The sequence below is a fragment of the Rutilus rutilus genome (genome assembly GCF_951802725.1).
Source record: "Rutilus rutilus genome assembly, chromosome: 8".
In the NCBI taxonomy this organism is placed as follows: domain Eukaryota; kingdom Metazoa; phylum Chordata; class Actinopteri; order Cypriniformes; family Leuciscidae; genus Rutilus; species Rutilus rutilus.
In genome coordinates this window covers 6,577,689-6,596,282 of record NC_140222.1, presented here as the reverse complement: position 1 = coordinate 6,596,282, position 18,594 = coordinate 6,577,689, and the positions used below count along the sequence as shown (strand labels likewise).

Sequence of the window (18,594 nt, the reverse complement as noted above, 5' to 3'; positions counted from 1 at the left end):
AAGTTGCTTTCAGTTAAAACAGCTCAAACATGCATTTTAGTCTGGGACTAGACTTAAGCCTTGTCTGTGAAGCCGGGGGTCTGTGGGTCATACAAAGGTTTAAAGAAGTGCTTAACCTTGAAATGTATTAATATTACCACGAAAGTATTCTGTATAATTTTTTTAGTACAAATAAGAAAACATTCTGAATTCAAGATGCATCTCGAAAAGCAAAATTGCATCAGATATTAAGTCTTGTTTTCTGAAAAAAGTTTATTTTTCTGACCAATATGAATGTTATTTATTATAATCCAAAGTTATGTTTTTTAAGAGGTTGGCATATGTCTAATTTGACTTTATACTAATAATGAACATGAATTTGTGACGAAATACCATTGAGTGTGATTGGGTGTACAGCCTGCCCTTTGATGCCAACAACAAAATATATGGTAAGAATTTCTATTTATTTTACTACTGTAACTATTCATGGTTACTTGCATTTGCATTATTTGCGTTCTATGAATTTAACATTGCCTTCCCCTGCTTTTCAGATCAGATCTTCGACCAATTGAGAACCACTCCACTAATACCCACTACAAGATAGGTACTAACTCTTTTTAATGCCTTCACTCCTGGAATTAAAATACACCAGAAAAACAAAAAGTCTAAATCTAATCAAACAAACTGTCAACCACAAAACCTGATTATAATGTTTTCCACTGTTCTCCTAAATGCATGGTATTGTATTTAATTTCCAGAGATATCCTATAGTCAGTCTCGCCATAAGTTCCCGATTAAAAAAATTATAGATTAATTTACTAATTTAACTTAAATAAACATTTTTAAAGCAATATATGAGACGGATAACAAATAACATTCACAGTGCTATGATTATATTATAATAACAGTGATTAATTAAAACAAAGACGATGGTTGATTTGTTTCTTATTCTCTGTATGACTGTCCAAGCACCTTGGTGATCCGAGAGTAGAATCAAACTAGGTCACATGTACCTTGCAGTCATGGTTAAGTGCCTGCAGATGGCAGCATCTAGATATTATTGATGTTTCTTCTTGCTGGTCCCATTCTGCACGTGTTTCCTAAGAGGAAGGAATATGCATAAAAAGCACAGAGTCAGGCTAGAAAGAGGTGATCACAGGATGCATGTGGCATGGTTGGATATCACTTCACTTCAAGGTCAGAAAGATAAGGACAGGACTAATGCCATGACGCTAGTCACATCTACACGAGACTGCACTCTCATTCAATCGCCAATCAGGTCAAAACAGACTGCCACACTCTGTGATCTCAGATTGCGTTATCCTAAACCTAAAGCTATTGATGTCAACAGGCATGTGGCACAAAGCTACCTTACCATGTGGTTAGAATATCTAGAGCTATAACAAATACTGGCCAACGGTGACACTTTTAAAGAACTGGAGCCCAGATTTGGCAGAAATAAAGTGTAGAATATAGCCTTGTTTTATATACTCTTCTGGTCTAATAAGCTTTATAATTTTTGGTAAAGCAAAACAACAGAAAATTAACATTATGCTGCTTTAAAGTTAGGTTGGAATGAGCAAATTTATGGGTTAAGTGCACATGTACATCACCGCATAATTATAATTACCAGTAGGAATAACCAAAAAATGTGGTTCAAAAGAAATTATTTGAACGCTCATCAAATTGTAATTGCACCTTTTCAACTCGAAAGTAGAAACTTCCCAAGGGGATTTTGAAGGACCGATGTTTTTAGGTAGTAGACGTTGCAAGCCTCAATTCTGCCTCAACTGCTAGTCAACCACACGACTTCCTTTTTATTACGTGCGCATGCTGTATACACGAACCACAGACTGCTGCATCTCTCCACTTACCCTTCGTTAGACATCTGATCATTAGTGTCTGCTCTCTCCTTTAGTTGATCTTCCTCGTACTCTCGGACATCGTTTACTTCCTTCATCTGGCCCGTCAGGACCTTCGCCACAAACAGCACGATGAACTGAAAAAAGAGCCCAAATGTCTTGACATTTTACAGAGACTTTTCAAAGCAATAAGATAGAAACGCAACTTGAATGGGGTAAATGCTTGTAGGTTCTCAGCTAGTTACCAAAAGTTACTTTGTAGGTTAAAATTCAAGTGGACAGTTAATGGGATCTGTCAAGGTAGTGTCCAATGTATTACAAGATGCTTGGGATTAAGTATCTGCTAGATAGCTAGCTAACATAAACTTACGCCACTGATAACAGGGCAATAGAAAGAAGTCGTTTTTTCTTAAGCAACTTAAAGTACACTTATTCCTAGGACAATATCTCTAGAGCAGTTGTCTCTACCCTGTTCCTGGAGGACAGGACAGTACATATTTTTGATACCTTGCTTATTTGACACCCATTCAAGGTCTCGAATCTTGACTGTCAAAGCAGGTGTGTTTGATTTGGAGACAACCAAAATCTGCACGGTTGGGGAGTACTCCAGTACCAGGGTTGGGAAACAATACTCTTGAGCGACCTAGGGCCTCTCTAATGGACTTGTTAAAGGGGACCATGATAATAGCTCTCGGTGGACTCATTAAAAGGCTCAAGCCAGCAACCTTTGGGTTACTAGCACTGAGCCTTCCTATACTACCACTGTCTTCTGAAACTACCCATTCTTACCAGGAACCAGTAGATGTTCATGAGAAGCAGAGCAAGCAGGAGTGTGTTGAAGAAGAAGTAGAAAGGGATGTTGGGAACTGACTGGATGCTGGTGATGCAGGAGGCCCACATAACTTTAAGCGGGAACCAGTACAAACGGAACCAAAACCTGCACAAATGGCAAGAACAAACTAGATGAAGCCAACTACATCTTTTGAGCATCCTCTGGACACAGGCTAAATGCTAAGACAACACACACAAAAAACACAGCAAAAGTGCTAATTAGTTGTTGTTACATGAACAAGGGATTCTGTGGAGCAGAGGTGGGAAATCTGGCCCTCGATGGCTACTGTCCTGAGCTTAACTCTACCCCTAATCAAACACCTGCCTGTAATGTCTAAGTAATCATGAACATGTTTTCCAACTCTGCAGGACCGTGGACCTCGATGGTCAGAGTTGCCTAACCTTGCTGTAGACCCTTATATGGGTAATTTCATTAAACCAAATAGGGCATGTTTCTGGAAGTGCATCCTTTGTTTTTGCACAGCATTCCTATCATTCTTTCCTAACACTAAACCAAGGTTACTCAATCCTGCTCCTGGAGGTCTACCTAGCTTCATAGTTTAGGCCCAGAAATTACTTTAGAAAAAGTTTTGTTCGAGCAAAATCAGAGGGTAATGATCATTTGATTGGAATGTTGTTCCAGGACCAACAAAGGAATTAAGTCAACTTTAATTATTGTATACATGTTCCATGCTGTGTCATGTTTGCATCAATAACAGCTTCTGGTTTCTTGATCAACAGGCAAGCCTCACCATGTGATGCTAAAGCTAATGGCACCCATGTTGGACAGGACATCATTGATGAAGTACTCTTTCCCTCCCCGGATCTTGAAATAAACGTTGACCTTGGTGAATTCCAACTGTATGTCATTGATGTCGTGAAGAAAGAGGACGAGAATGCCAATGTTGTGGTATCTGAGGACGATATGTTCAAAAACACGAACAGTGATGAGTGGTTTTTGAACTGTGGCTTTTAGTGGCATAGCATTTGAGCTAATTCTTTGTATTGTTTATTCTTTAAGATACAAGTTTTTATTGTTGTAACCTGGGTTTGAAATTTACTTTTTCACTCGCTGGCCAATTTGGCTACTAAATTTTTAAGTTACCGGCCATTCAGAACTTCTACTAGCAAAGAAAGAAAGAAAGAAAGAAAGAAAGAAATTAACCAGATTTACTATATATAATACAATTTCGACATGATACATTAATTTCTTATTCAAACAAAATCATTTCTTATTCATCCAGCCATCTCCTCCCTTCCTCTTTCATCCTCATCACCAAAAATGTGTTTTAGGTGGACAGATCAATACAGTACAAAAAATTATTCTTTTGTTAACCAAATTGGCTAGTGATTTGACAGCGTTACCCGCCACAGTTGATTTTTACCCGCATTTGGCAGGTTGGCAGGTATCAAATTCAAACCCTGGTTGTAACTATTGGCGCTTTTCCATTACCAGTACCAGCTCGACTCGACTCGCCTCGCCTCGACTCAGCTCGGCTCGGCTCGCTTTTCGCTCCGTTTTCCATTGCAGATAGTACCTCCACAATAGTACCTGGTCGTCATAGCGACACCGCAGGAAACTGCCGTGACTTAATCTTTTACGCGAGACGCGCGAGACACACCCGCTACCTACACACACAGGACAATGGAGGAAATTGAGTGTATGCTGTTTTTGGATGTTTTTGTTTTTGTTTTTGCTGTTTTTTATTCAGGATACTGCGTCTGGCGCGTGCAATGATGACGCAGTGAATAGTGACGATTCTCTCTGACCAATCAGCAGTCTGCCATGATTTCACGTCACATTTTAGTATCGCCTCAGCTCGCCTCAGCCCGCTTAGAACCGCGCCGGAGGTGGTACGAAAAAAAGTACCTGGAAGCAGGTACAGGTACAACTTTTACACAGTGGAAAACCAAACAGAGCCGAGTCGAGTCGAGCCGAGCCGAGGCGAGCTGGTACTGTGTAGTGGAAAAGCGCCATATGAAAACAAAAAAAAAACTTAAAAAAAACAGGCTGTAGATAAGCTGTTTTTAAAAAGCCCGTAAATTTGCCTGACCTAAAGGCGTAGGAGAATGTGATCAGGGCCAGAGTGATGAAGTGATGCACCACCATGACAAGGGAGTCCTTCCTCCATGCGTCCATGTAGACCGTTGCATATATCGAATGGCCGTAGAAGCTGCCCTGGATAAGGTAAGCTATCGCAATATCGGTGGGTACTGACATCCCACTCTTCCAGTCTAGACCGAAAAGACAGAACAAAATAGTGACACTCCACAACCATAAAAACAACAACACCAGATGGTAATGACCTTGACTTGCTGACAAAAAGTGGACACTGGCCTCATAAAACAGATGGTTTATGCTGATATAGTAGAGATTAAAGCTGTGTTACTCTCCAGGGGTGTTCAAGATGCCATTCATTTTCAATGACAGTTAATGGCATCAACAGCAATCTTTGCCATTGTGACAATCTTTATTGGGATTTATAAAGTAGTATCGTACCATTCATGCAAATGAGTAGTGAGATGATACAGCAACTACCAATTGGAGCGTAAATGGTTATCAGTGGCCTGATAAGTGAAAATGGGATTTCAGAATAACTGTAATTATATTGATAAGGAGTGTTAATGGATAATAGTAACTTGTGACCTTTAATGTTTATTCACTATATTAATCATTCATATTAGTGTTTATTCAGATTTTTAGTCATTAAACATTGACAAAAGCAATCACCAAAAATCTTTTACTCAACAAATGGGCCTTTCCCAACATCTGGGAAAGTTTCAAAACTTTCAGAAGTTTCCTGGGACTTTCAAGGATCCTGTACATTTTAAATAAGCATTTTTTTAAGCATTAAATCGTATTTTGTACCATCTGACATCTTCAAGAGTAGCATATAAACTGTAAACTAAGCAACTCAAAAAAGCTTGTAACTCAAAAGGGTTGAATTAAATAATGACAAGCAATAACAGGATGTGCGTCAGCTTTAAAGCTTACCGTAAAACACAGACGGAGGGTTCTGAAAGAAGGAATAACTAGTGAAAAACAAAAGGTAGGTGCTGTATGACCATGACATTGTGTAGAAGACCAGCTTCCACGCGCTCTCCGGCATCTTTGAGACATCTTTTGATGGGATACAACACCATTGTCCAAAAGGCTGTGGAAAACAAGGGGAAAGAATGAAATTGTAATGCTAGCATTTGCATAGCAGGTGTTCATTCATCAACAAAGAAGACTTCTAGCAACTGAATTGCCGAGGATCAATGATACCACACAATGCTACCAGGTAAAATTATCCACAGAAAAGCTCATGTTGCACACACCTGTAACAGTAAATTTCGACTCATTTGTGCATTTAATTTGCTTAGAATTGAATGTTTATAATTTACTGTGCATTTCTTCCTAGGTGCTGTCGCCTTTGTGATTTCACATAAAAGGATGAGTCATGAAAAGGCCATTCTAATTAGCTCAGACATCAGATGACTCAAACAAACCCACTGACGGTAAAAGCCTGAAGCTAAAGTTGTACTCCATCCATGCTAAACTTTGTGTGTGCTCACGTGCCTTCACCTTATCTCTCCCATGACAGACTATCCTGCTTGTGTGGACACAAAAGCCGAATGTCACAGTAACTGAAGATGCTAAAGGCTTGACTTAATCATTTATCTATTCACAAGCATCACCTTCACTTGACGTTATCTAATCTGCACTCCCTTCTGCTAATTACAATATATGTATATGTATGTATGTATGTATACGATATGTATCATTTGACCTCTCTTGTGCTCATAGTCTCATGGTTGCCTCTAAATTGGCCAAGAGGCAATGTGGTGCGCACCGCAGGATATCCACCACGTGGATTCTGCTCTCCGCCTCCACCCGCTGGGGTTATTTATAGAGGCCAGCTGTCACCAAAATGCTCCACCCCCGTTCCTCTATCATCACCACCTCTAGCTGAGTCCCGAGGTTCAGGCTGACTGCTGCTGATGTTGGTGACTGCGTCATGGCTGTGATAGAGAGCACACATCCCTTCTCGGCTGAACAGCCTGACATTGCTTTGCGCTCTAATGGCCACAAATTTATCAAAGAAAAGTTTAGGTGAGTCTCAGAAAGAAACACCACGAATGAGATCTCTTTAACATCCCAGTTGCTTCTTCTAGGAGTTCAATGGAGACTGATTCTGATTGATTCTGACTTCAGATTGATTTTCGCGTGTGTGAAAACACTATGAAAATGAAACACTTTAGACTGAATACGTTATACACATGTGCATTACATCATCGTCTTCGGAGATTCACGTTTTTGTTGTTTACACGGAGACCGTTTTCAGAAACTTGAACTTTGAACCCCGTTTTCAGGCACCCAAAACGTCATTGTCATGTAATCGAATGGCCAAAACGCATAAAAAGTTGTACGTTTTTAGTTGAAAACGGTGTCGCGTAAATGACGTTAGAGTTAACGATGTCGACTCGCCATCTCCGCAGTGAACGTGCCTATAGAGAGAAACGCAACTGTCATAATCAGAGAGTATTTGTTTTCTACTTGAATTGGTTTGTTTAAAAGTAGACATTTCATATTTCTCATGTCTGTGAGGCAAGTAGCAAAAGTTGAGTTTCGGCTCATTTATGGCGTTTCTCATGGACTGCATGAATTTTCCACTTCCTGTGTGTTTTTTCTGTTTTTAGCTATGCTATCCACCTCAGTTTCCTACGGTGTCAACTGTGTTTAATTGGTGTCTCTTGTCATTTCTCCTTAGGATTTGCTGAAGAAACTTGATACCTAATTAAACACAACTGAGCTTTCCAATAAGTCCACTGAGCTTTGGAAGAGCAACTTAGAAGTTTCCTCTGGGAATGCTTGTTATGGAGGACACGTTGCAACCCATATTAGGCCACCAAACTACTTTTGCTCCATCTCCCAGGACATGAATGGCAAGCAAAACCGAGGGCTGAACTGAACCTGATGACCGAATGCGACTGAAACACATTTTGTTTTGGGGTCTCGTACAAGAGCCGACCCGTCGATTAAACATGCAGTTTCCATAGCAACTATTTGAGGATAGCAGGTGGTTTTGTAAAATAAATCAAAGACAAATCACAACAAACACAATGTAAAAGAACGAGCCCATCTCCCACATATGTAAAATGTAACCTTACTGGTTTGTTGCTCTCTTTGGATCTGCGTTATATTAAAAGCGCAATTTAAAGGAATAGTCCATCCAAGAATGAAAAGTTGTGTCATTTATAACCCATAGCCTATGCTATAATTTGTTTGTATTGGAATGGATCACTTGTGGTCACTTGCCATTTTAAGAAACTAAAGAGTATATTCTTCTATTAAATGTTCTTTGAATTTAACATTACTTTTTTTTTAGTTTGCATAGCCATCGTTGTGTGTAAAAGGTTAAAACAGCACATTGCAACTTTACATGGCAGATTTAAAGCAAATTTCAGTGGACAGTGAACAGCGAACAAAAATAGCTGAGGTCTTTCTTAAACTACAACAAACACCTCTAAAAACACACTTCCACATTCACAGCCAAAATAACTTGTGAACTTTCTGCATCAAGTTTCAAAATATCTGTTATACAGCTGTTAGAACAAGATAAGGGAGGATAAACAATGACTGTTCATTTTTCACTTAACTATTCATTTAAAAGAAACGTACAAAGATCAGAACATTCAAACACTGTGCGGTTTATTTGGCCGTCTGAGACAAATTTTGCAAACCCTAAAAGATTCCTCTGATCCTAGGCTAAAATCTGAAGTCTTTAATTGTTAGTTTGATTACAAACAGGCATTACTTCAGGCCTGAATATCTTGTGCTTCTTGGCAAATAATATCCCTCTCCATGAAAGAGGGTTTTGGATATTCTGAGCAATATGACGTGCAAAATTTGCTTTGCCCATGACCACTGACGGACTGTCCCGTATTAGCATATTTCCCGTATTTGCATATTTCCGCCCTCAGCCATTTGTATACTGTCCACCAAGGCAGTACTTTATGTGTCTTGTGTCGACACGCCCCATGGAAGAGAGGGGTGTGGTGAGCAGTTGCTCGTTATCATTTAAAGACACATGCACTGAAACGGGTCGCTGTGAACAGAGCTGTTTTTGAGGAGGTAAAAAGGGTGTTGTTTTACACAACCATTGAGGAATTTTAACCAAAGTATGTTACAAACTTTACACGAAGACCCTAAAGAATCATGCCAACTTGTGGAAAATGGGCATCTGATGACCCCTTTAAAGTCAGAACAAGCCCTTTTCCAATTCTTTGGAGGGTCAAGAGTCAGAAAACAGGTAAAAGCATCTCCACATGGCCAGATGGAGCCACAGAGCCTCATCGTCTCACTTGCCCCTCAAACACCCTCCTCCTTCTTCCTCCCTGTTGGGCCGAGCTGTATTTCCTCAGGCTTTGATTGTTCTCGGAATAAGTTTGTTTTCTGCTGTCATTTCAGATTAAGTTGATGTATCTAGTCGAGGGATCAGAGTACTTGAAACAGGGCGGCACAAAGAGGAAGGAAGGATGCAGACGACGATGCCTACCGATAATGGCATGCAATTTCCACTCCGAGCACCAAACATTTGAGAAACACATCAATGCTTGCATCTGACAGTGCAATCAAGTCTCTGGGAGGACACACATTAAACAGGTGCTTTAATTACCTTTCAGAGTCAATGTATGGGGCAGCACATTTCTAATGGTTTCCTTATGTTACCAGTTGGTCACCATAGATGTTATTGAGTTTTTTTTTTCAAAAGAATCTTTTATCTGCATTGGCCGATAACTTTGACTGCTTGGTCAACTACCATAAGTGTTTATTTTTCTTTGCTGAAGTTCTACCATTTTATTCCATCCAATTATCATTAAATGTATTGAACACTGGCGTACATTTTGCTGATAGTGCCATTTTTAAAATAACATCTACAGCACAAAAGTAAAATTAGGTTCACGTACATAACATTGATTGACAATCTTGCAACGGGTAAGTAAACTAAAAATCAATGCACCTGCTGTTCTCGTAATTATGTTTGTGCAGCATGTGTTACGAATGTAAACTGGTGAAACGCATGTCTGTAATTGTACTATCTTAAGAGCTGATGACCTCTGTATGTAAGGCTGCTGTTAAGACACCAAACTCAAAGGTTATTGTCTGCAGAATACACAGCGTGACATGATATTCCCTTGAAGCTGTTCAGACAGCCAAAGTTTATCTTAGTGGTGATGTTGTTTGCCAGAACATGATGTTGTTGGGTAGTTTGATTTTAGAGAAGTGCTTAATGAAATAAATAATCTCTGGTCCAGTGAATGTTGGTCATTACAGTCTCATCAAAGGTCAAAACAGCATGCGTTCGGCTGCCCAGCAAGCCATCAACACCTTGATTTTTTTCACACAAACACTTTACAGTGCTGGCCAGATGGCCTTTTGCCTTCGCGTCCATTGAGTCTGAGAACGTGAAAGTGCATGGGAACTTTAAAAATGAATGGGCCTCATTATCGCTAAGAGCTGATGCCATAAATTGTTTATTAGGTAACATGGAGATTCGTTTAAAAACCAAGTAGAGAGATCATGTTACGTACCGCACGCATGTGTTTGAGTGCAGGACATAGTCCACAAAACACTTTAAAATCTGCAGACTATGTCAGAAATTATCTCCCAAGACATACGAGACTATCTTGTGGCCAAAGTACAGTAAAACTGCAGTAGTGAGCTCACACGGCCAAAAACAGTTTCAAAAGGGCTTGTACACTATATTCCATGTCTTCTGAAGTCATATGATAACTCAGTTTGAAGAACTAACTCATATTTAAGTTGTTTATCATTAAAACATAGCATAATGTATATGTGCAATCTTTGAAGCATTAATGAATCGGGAATGAATCATTCTTTTGAGTCAGATCGTTACAATGAATCATTTCATTTACAAAGTTATCGGGTTCTTGAGTTCAACTCACTGACTCAATCATTCCAGGGGTTAACAGCTCACTGGAGGGGAAGACTATCAGTGAATATCAGTAGCCACGTTTCCATTTCCCTTCAAATTGCGCAAATTGAATCGCTTGCATGAGGTGGTTTTTCAGGCAACTCGAAACCGGCAACAGTTTTTGCACATTTACAGGTCACCTGACGTAGATGGCGCGGTGTGTTTGGACAGAAGACGAGACAGAGTTCTTCATTAAACTCAAAAGACAAAAGTATCACGGGAATACTGGATTCTAAACCACAAAGAAATGCCGCAATTTACCAGATCTTGAAGCAGATATGAGGGAGAAACACTTCATACGAGCCACTCACAAGCATAAGGGGCTTTCCTTGCTATTAATGCTTGAATAACACGCCTACGTCTCCTTCCATTAAACATAATGGCTAGTTATGGCTGCGATATACATAAACCTACCAACATCCGTCACCATGGTTTTTTAAATGACTTATCGCAAGAGGAAGAAAAGTTTCAGTTGCATAACATCAGTTAATGGAGACAGCATCATTTCGGAATAGTTTTTAATCAACATATCGCAAATCTGTAATTGAAACGCTGCTATTGAAAGCTAGTCTATGACTTCTATAAAAATAACTGGTCATATTTGGGTGAACTATTCCTTCAAGAAGAACTAAAACACCAGAATCCCATCTTGTGCCTATTGATTCATTTTTTTGTTGTTTGATCAAATGGTTACATGATGACTTTAATCTTGCGATATATTGAAGGAGAGACCTCTTTCATGGAGAGGGATATTATTAGCCAAGAAGCACAAGATGTTCAGATCTGAAACACATTGATAAAGTGTCTAACTGTCACTTTTTCATTTTCTAAGTCATGCCTGTTTTTAATCACAAACTGCAGTGCTGCAACTCTTTGCCAAGACCTCACACTCTCTTACTCAAGAGTTACAGGCCAGACGAGGTCCTGACACGTCATATATTTCCGTATAAACATCACGCCGGCCGTCAGGGTTTCTCCACGTGCTGAGAGTAAGGAATTTACAGGAGGAGGAATTAAACCGCAGCTCAGAGTAAACATGGATGCAGAGGCCCATGAATCATGACGGCATTGATCCCAGTAATTGCAGCACATCAGCGGAGCTCAAACAAGAGTCATCAAAACACTTTCAGGACAGGAAGTGAAACCAACTTAGCTGAGCATTAGCAACAAATGCAAAATGTGGCATATCAGTCTCAGAAACAAGGAAATTTGATCAAGTTTATGTCTGGGAAACTTGATAGTTAATGTAACCTGTTTGCATAGCCATCGTTGCCTATGTAAAAGGTAAAATGCAAAGCAAAAAACTATGTAAAACAGCACTTGAGCACATTGCAACTTTACATGGCGAGTTTCAAGCACATTACAGTGGACAGTGAACAGCAAACAAAAATAGCTGAGGTCTTTCTTTAACAGAGGAAAAACTACACCAAACACCTCGACAAACACACCCAAATTCACAGCCAAAATAACTTGTGACCTTCTGCATCAAGTGTTAAACGTCTGCTTTTCAGAAACAACAACAGCTTTGAATGAGAGGTGTTTGCTTGTGAACAACTCACTCAGATTATTAAACCTAAGTATGCATAGCAGTCCTAGTGATGCTTGACTACACAAACATCACTAATCTCGGAAACACACATTTACTCACATCTATGCTCAAATGACCTTTTGTATACAGATGGTGATGCAAATGTCCAATGTTTCGAAACAACTTCAGATATTCACTGAGGGCGCCAATGATGCTTTCAAAACCTGGTGTTTAATATTCATTTATTTACAGGCTTCTCCACTGAACTTGAACGTTTTTCAGTGACCCATACCGAAATATTAATTGTTTAAATAAAATTAACACCTATTTTACACAATATAATCGGCCTAGTCAGTATCAGTTGTGTTTGTGTTGACCGTGGCTTCTGAAGTATATTTACCTCAAAGATGTACACGGTCAGTCCCTTGCGCACCTTCGTCCACATGACCGCGCTCATGAAGAACATGAAGATCTCAATCCAGGTTATGTAGGCATGATCCAGCAAGGTTTTTCTGGACAGGTCCAGTCCGCAGTCTTTACAGTCTCTAAAGGCACTGAAAATGACTGAATATGCTCTAGTGATGAGCTCAATGTAGCCAGGCATGATCTCCATCTCCAGGCCATCACTAGAAGACCCGTCTTCCATGTGATTGGTGTCCATTACGCTAGAAATACTATAGTAATTGCTATAATAACAAGCCACTTAGGGGTTAAAAAGCAATGGAGACGCACAATGCAAAAAGTGCCACCAGCTATAGCTGCTGTAAACCTTAAGCTGATTATGGCATGCAAAGTGTCCTGTCTGTCTTTCCTTGTCTTCTAAATTAAGACTGATAAACTACTAATGCCAATTAACAAATTATGCCAAACAAATAGATTCCAACATGAATCCCTAATAACAAGAGCAAAAAAATATTATTTAATATCCTATACTGCATACATGCCATTGGAGTGTAAAAGGATTAGTTTTCTACCACCTTCTGCTTAAATATCAACTGAAATCTTCTCTGTATATAATATATTGATATTAACACTTCCCTTTCTTAATGGTTGCTAAATCCATTGCACGGTATGTGAATCAGCATGCCTGCATTGCCTATCACAGTTCATTTATTATAGATTTAAGCAGACGGCTCACAATTTAAGCATTCTCTGAGAAATTCGGAAATGATAAGTTAAAGGTTAATAAAAATCATAACCTCTTTATATTCCGCACATGTGACGTGTGTCCATATGCGAAATAGCGCGTCCTCTCCTTTACGTTATTCAGTAAGTATAACATCTCCTCTGGGTTTCATCTCATGGCGAGAGGTTTAAAGCAGAAATTATCCTTCAGTATGTCCATATGTGGGTCGAATATAGCGAACAGGTAGAAATAAAAATCGCCAAATGAAGCCTAAATGAACCTGCGCACAAAACCGCTCAGCATGTGATAGATTCGCACTCGCAGACGCACAATGGGAAAAAACACACAAAGACAAAAAAACAAATGTACCTAAAATCTATCTAAAGCCTCCTGTGAGGACCGACATCCGCAGAGCACTGTGAAGAAGTTGAGGTTAGTGAACCAGAAAAAAAAGAAGAAGCAGATGATGTCCTTGTGTTCATGTTAGCCGGTTCTTTTGAACAATTCAATTGAGTCGATTCGCAAAGCGGTTATGACTCACTTGACTGTAGCCATGGCAAAACGTCAGTTTGGATGTGTAGAAAACTAACGTCGATATGTTGGAAACATAAAAATAGAGTAAAGTATAGCAATACATGACAACAGTTAAATCGCAGGGCGATTCGAAATGGTACAATTTGGGACAAACACAATCAGTATCTCAGAGAATCAAACTGGACAACGTAAATACATATACAATAAGAAACACTTATGTATATCAATGACGGCGATAAAATAGTTTAATTTAACAAAATATGTATTTAATCACCTAAGTTAAACTTCCAAATTGTTTTAAACAGCAAATTGTTCGAATGAACCGAATCGCCAAAATGACTCAGATCAAGCAGCGGTCCGTTATCTTCAGACAGATTACACAGAGAGAGAGAGAGAGAGAGAGAGAGAGAGAGAGAGAGAGAGAGAGAGAGAGAGAGAGCAGGAACACGTTTAAAGTGACAGTAATCATGTGGACAAATGTTCATTTTCTGCTCAGTTCAAAAGTTTTCTTTATTTTTAGCAGTCGATAGGCTTTGAGACGTTTCAAATGTAATAACAAAAAACATTTTAATTTATATATTTTTAAATAATCGTATATATTTTTATATGTATTAATAAATTAAATTGTTCACATTGGGGGAAAAAAGGCATTAAAAAGTATATGAAGAAAATTGCTGATATTTTTAAAGAATTTGTCCATGTTGCTGCACTTTGACCCAGACGCTGCAATACAACGTTGTAGCGCTGGGCGGCGCCATCGGGCTGTGTAACATCCCATAATGCGCGCTGCTTTTCTTCCATATAAACCACCGTGGAAGGTCTAATAAAAAAATATAGACGTTTTAATAGTAATAAAAGCAACAACAAAAAAAGAAATAATGAAATATTAGAAACATTATTCTTATGTATTATTATCGTACTCGATTATTTCCATCTGTGGTCGCAGGTGTTAGGGTTGTTTGTGTCATGAAGAGGATGTCATATGGTTTAAGAATTTGTAGTGTTTATTTACGGCCACCGGATGTTTTTGAATGTTTTCCATTTATAAACGGAAAAGCAGGTCAACATCCGGTGAGGATGACTCGATCTGTCTCGCACCTTTCTAATACATTCCTTGTAGAGTTCACTTACAAAAATATATAAATAATAAAACACAGGTATATTAGCGATAAAATTCCAGGTATATCTCACGTAAACAACCCAATGAAACTATCTATTAAAGGTCGACAGCCATTTTGTTTATAGAAGAAAAAAATCACTAGTTACGAGAGTTCCTTCATTGTTCAACAGTATTTCCTCTGGGAAATTTTCAGCCTTGGATTTTCTCAGGATAATGACGGGAAACCACATGGAAGGCTGGACGCACGCGCCTCTCTTTCCTCTGATTGGCCCGTTGGGGAGCCAAACCCGAACGTGATTGGTCAGTTAGAACGTCACTCACCGAGCGCCTGAGACCCTCATGTTTGAAACTTTTCGAAAAGGTGGAGTCAGGTTACAAACTCTCTGGTAACCAAACGCGAAAAGAGGGAGAAGAAAACGCTTCAATTATTCACACCAGCGGCTCAGACCCAACACATACCTGTTGGACACATTTTACCGGCCTTATAAGATAGTTTTAAGCCTCATCCTTGTGTAGGTTGTTTATTGGCTGTCAGTGTGTTTAAATGGAGGTTTGAAGAACGAAAGTTACACTTTAGACGGCCAGTATCCGGTTGAAATAGGCAAGAGGTGAGTGAGTGAGTTTCTAACTGCCTTCAATAACACACATTCTGCATGTCGTGCATTCATGAACACATGAAAAACGTTATTTTTCCTTCTCTGTCTATAAAAAAACCTATATTTTTGCATAGAACATGTGCTTTTGTTATCTATTGAGGTTATTGTTTAATGTTATTTATTCAGTAATGTCAATGCATAACGTTATGTACCTCTGTTTTGAGAATATAAACCGAAATCATGCCTCTTTTGCGTGCATAGACCATCACATTGTAAAATAACAAACCAAGATGGGAATTATTAATAATAGGCTATGTAAACACTGTTAATTTTGGCAGTCAACTGAAATACGTTTTGCATTTCAAGTGCATGCAATGGATCAAGCACTAGTAATCCAGATTTGAGATGCAATACAATGGAAACTAGATAGGAGCAACAGGCCGGTAACTTATTGATAGAAACAGGAGGATATGACCTTATTTACTGGACTGCAAAGTTCACTTAGGCTACATGGAGGCTTCGGATGGTTGTAGCCTAGGAAACATTAACCGTCGGCATTCTTTCAGTTGTCTGGGATGTGTCTCAACCTTCGTTGTGTTCAGCACTCGATAGGTAGCTCTTATTATGGGTTTAAAAGTGTTATTTCACCCAAAAATGAAAATTTTCCCACAATTTACTCACCCTCAAGCCAATCTAGGTGTATATGACATTCTTCTTACAACACAATCGGAGTTATATTAAATATATATATATATATATATATATATATATATATATATCCTGGCTCTTCCAAGCTTTATAATGGGAGTGAATGCTACCTGAGAAATCTGAGGTGCAAAAAAGCATATCTTTCCATCATAAAAGTAATCCATATTACTTAATAAACACCTTCTGAAGCGAAGCGATGCATTTTTGTAAGATAAATATCCATATTTATAACTTTATAAACCATAATCACTGGCTTCCGGTAACAGCCGTCCAGTTCTGGAGGACTTTTTGGGGTTTCAAATTGTAATTTTTGGGTGAACTAACTAACTAGCATTGGCCTTTAAGGCGCACGTTAACTGGTATTTATTATATGCATATCTAGAACAAAGATCTAAAGCCTTTACCCTCAAGACTTTGAGACTTTGTTGACAGATACTGTTGAATATAGAGTCAGGTAGTTGGATATAAAGAACATGCTGTTTTAGTTAAGTCCATGAAGGCACATCGATGCTGACTAAGGCATTTTGTACGTGCAGGAAAAACCCTCATCCATCTTAGGCATTTTAACTTTACTAGTGGTTGACCGATATGGGTTTGTCAAGGGTACGATCCAATGCTATGACAGAGTAATAAATATGAGAGTAATTTTGAGGTCAAATTTAAAACAAGATATACAATCGCAATTAACACTCTCAGAAAAAAAGGTACAAAAGCTGTCACTGTGGCGGTACCTTTTCAAAAGGTACACCTTTGTACCTAAAGAGTGCATATAAGTCCCTCAAAGGTACATATTGGTACCAAACGTGTACATATTGGTACCAAACGTGTACATATTAGTACCTAAATGGTACATATTAGAACCCTTTTGAAGGGTACTGTCCCAGTGACAGCTTTTGTACCTTTTTTTCTCTGAGAGTGTAGGAGAAACAAAGTTGCAATTCCAAGAAATAAATACACAATTACCTTTTTATTATTTAATTTTTTTACTCTTAGGTGGAAACTGGTTTACGTTTATGTTCATGCCATTAAATAAAACATTAGATGAATACAAAATTGCCCCAAATTTACTCCAGAATTCACCAAAAAAACCCTTGCATTTCAGCATCTCATAACTAATGATCGCTAATTCTGTCGGAGAGACTCGTTCTCATAATGAACTTTCCAGGCTTTGATAAACCTTAGCACAAAAACACACTCAGTCGACCCAAACCCTTATTCCTAAATTGGTTCATGCATTATTAAAGTGTGGGACTAATTTGTGGAACTTCTGAATAATTCATTGTCACCGCAGGCTTCGCTAGATCTGTGTGGCCAGAAGAAAAAAAAATGAATGCATTTTTGGTATGATTCTGACTCTAGCCCGTGAACCCTGCACAGCAGACGATCGATGAGAGTGAACACCGCAGATCCACATGAAAGACGTGCTGCTGTTGCTGTTGCACGCTGTGGCTGTGTTGCTTCAGTCCGCACCTGAAAACAGAGCTAGTTTGAGTTTTTGGACACTGGCCCTTTTGTTGGCCTTTCCAGCTGCAGGAAGCTTGTTTCTCGCTTCCTTAAGGAGGGTCATTGGGCTTCAAGAAGGTCTATGCTATTCATCCTAAACAGTGTTTGAGATTAAAATAAGTGTGTCCCAAAATCATAGCATGTTGAAAAGAGTATGCATGTCTAAAGTCCCCGGATGGTCTACTATTTCCAGTGGATTTTCGAAGTTTGGATTCGTCCTCACTATAACAGCTAATATTACCCATGATCCATTGCGTTTTGTAGGAGGAACTACAAAAAACATGGCGGATGTGCACGACCGCCGGCGAGAGGTTTAGATAAAGGTTTGAGTGACTAATCATAGTTTAACCTGATAAAAAAAGATTTTTATTTAATGTTATCCATGTTATATTTCATCTGCAACAACAATGTGGACTTTTATAAAGATCCGTTTGGCCGTCATTGCGCATTAATATGAGGAGAGTCTCCGTATGAAAGACTGCAGATCAACATGCTTCTGCGTTTCTCTGCGATACGGTAGGAAATTAAAAGAAATGTGGAGGATTTTGATTGACAGGTCAATTTACTGTATCGGGATTGGACAGAGAGCAACCGTTAAAGACGCAATTGTATAACGTGATAGTAAGTCCCAAAGCTTGTCTACTCTTCTGCTACACACTCTTTTCTTCACAAAAAGAGTACATACTTTTAGGGCGTAGTACAAGTAGGAGAATTGAGACGTAACAGTATACTTTGAGAAAGCGATCCATTAGGTGTAGTTCCAGCACCTACCAGCAGGGTGGAAGATAACAGCCAAACCTACAGGTGAAATCACTTACACACCTG

General features: G+C 39.0%; 2 protein-coding genes and 1 long non-coding RNA gene across 4 annotated transcripts in view; 2 read left to right on the top strand and 1 right to left on the bottom strand.

Annotated features, from left to right (window-relative positions):
- Window positions 1-896: 896 nt before the first annotated feature.
- Window positions 897-12,986, bottom strand: cers1 (ceramide synthase 1). The gene is made up of 7 exons (XM_084415571.1): window positions 12,583-12,986; window positions 5,668-5,827; window positions 4,727-4,907; window positions 3,425-3,586; window positions 2,631-2,778; window positions 1,854-1,978; window positions 897-1,079 (listed from the first exon to the last, which is right to left on the bottom strand). The coding sequence occupies exons 1-7, from the start codon at window positions 12,841-12,843 to the stop codon at window positions 1,037-1,039; spliced, it is 1,080 nt and encodes a 359-aa protein (XP_084271697.1). The 5' UTR covers window positions 12,844-12,986; the 3' UTR covers window positions 897-1,036.
- LOC311294616 lies at window positions 5,729-8,024 on the top strand. The gene is made up of 4 exons (XR_014628090.1): window positions 5,729-5,956; window positions 6,077-6,173; window positions 6,260-6,768; window positions 7,427-8,024. It is a non-coding gene; the product is annotated as an uncharacterized lncRNA (long non-coding RNA).
- Window positions 12,987-15,301: 2,315 nt separating the features above from the next.
- Window positions 15,302-18,594, top strand: part of tnfaip8l1 (tumor necrosis factor, alpha-induced protein 8-like 1) — a 12,881-nt gene continuing 9,588 nt past the window's right edge. Inside the window, exon 1 of one of the 2 annotated variants that reach the window (XM_084416842.1) lies at window positions 15,302-15,570. The gene's annotated coding sequence lies outside the window, so the exon portion shown is untranslated. Of the gene's footprint in view, window positions 15,571-18,544 lie in introns of those variants that run through there. The other variant, XM_084416841.1, reaches the window with a different exon arrangement.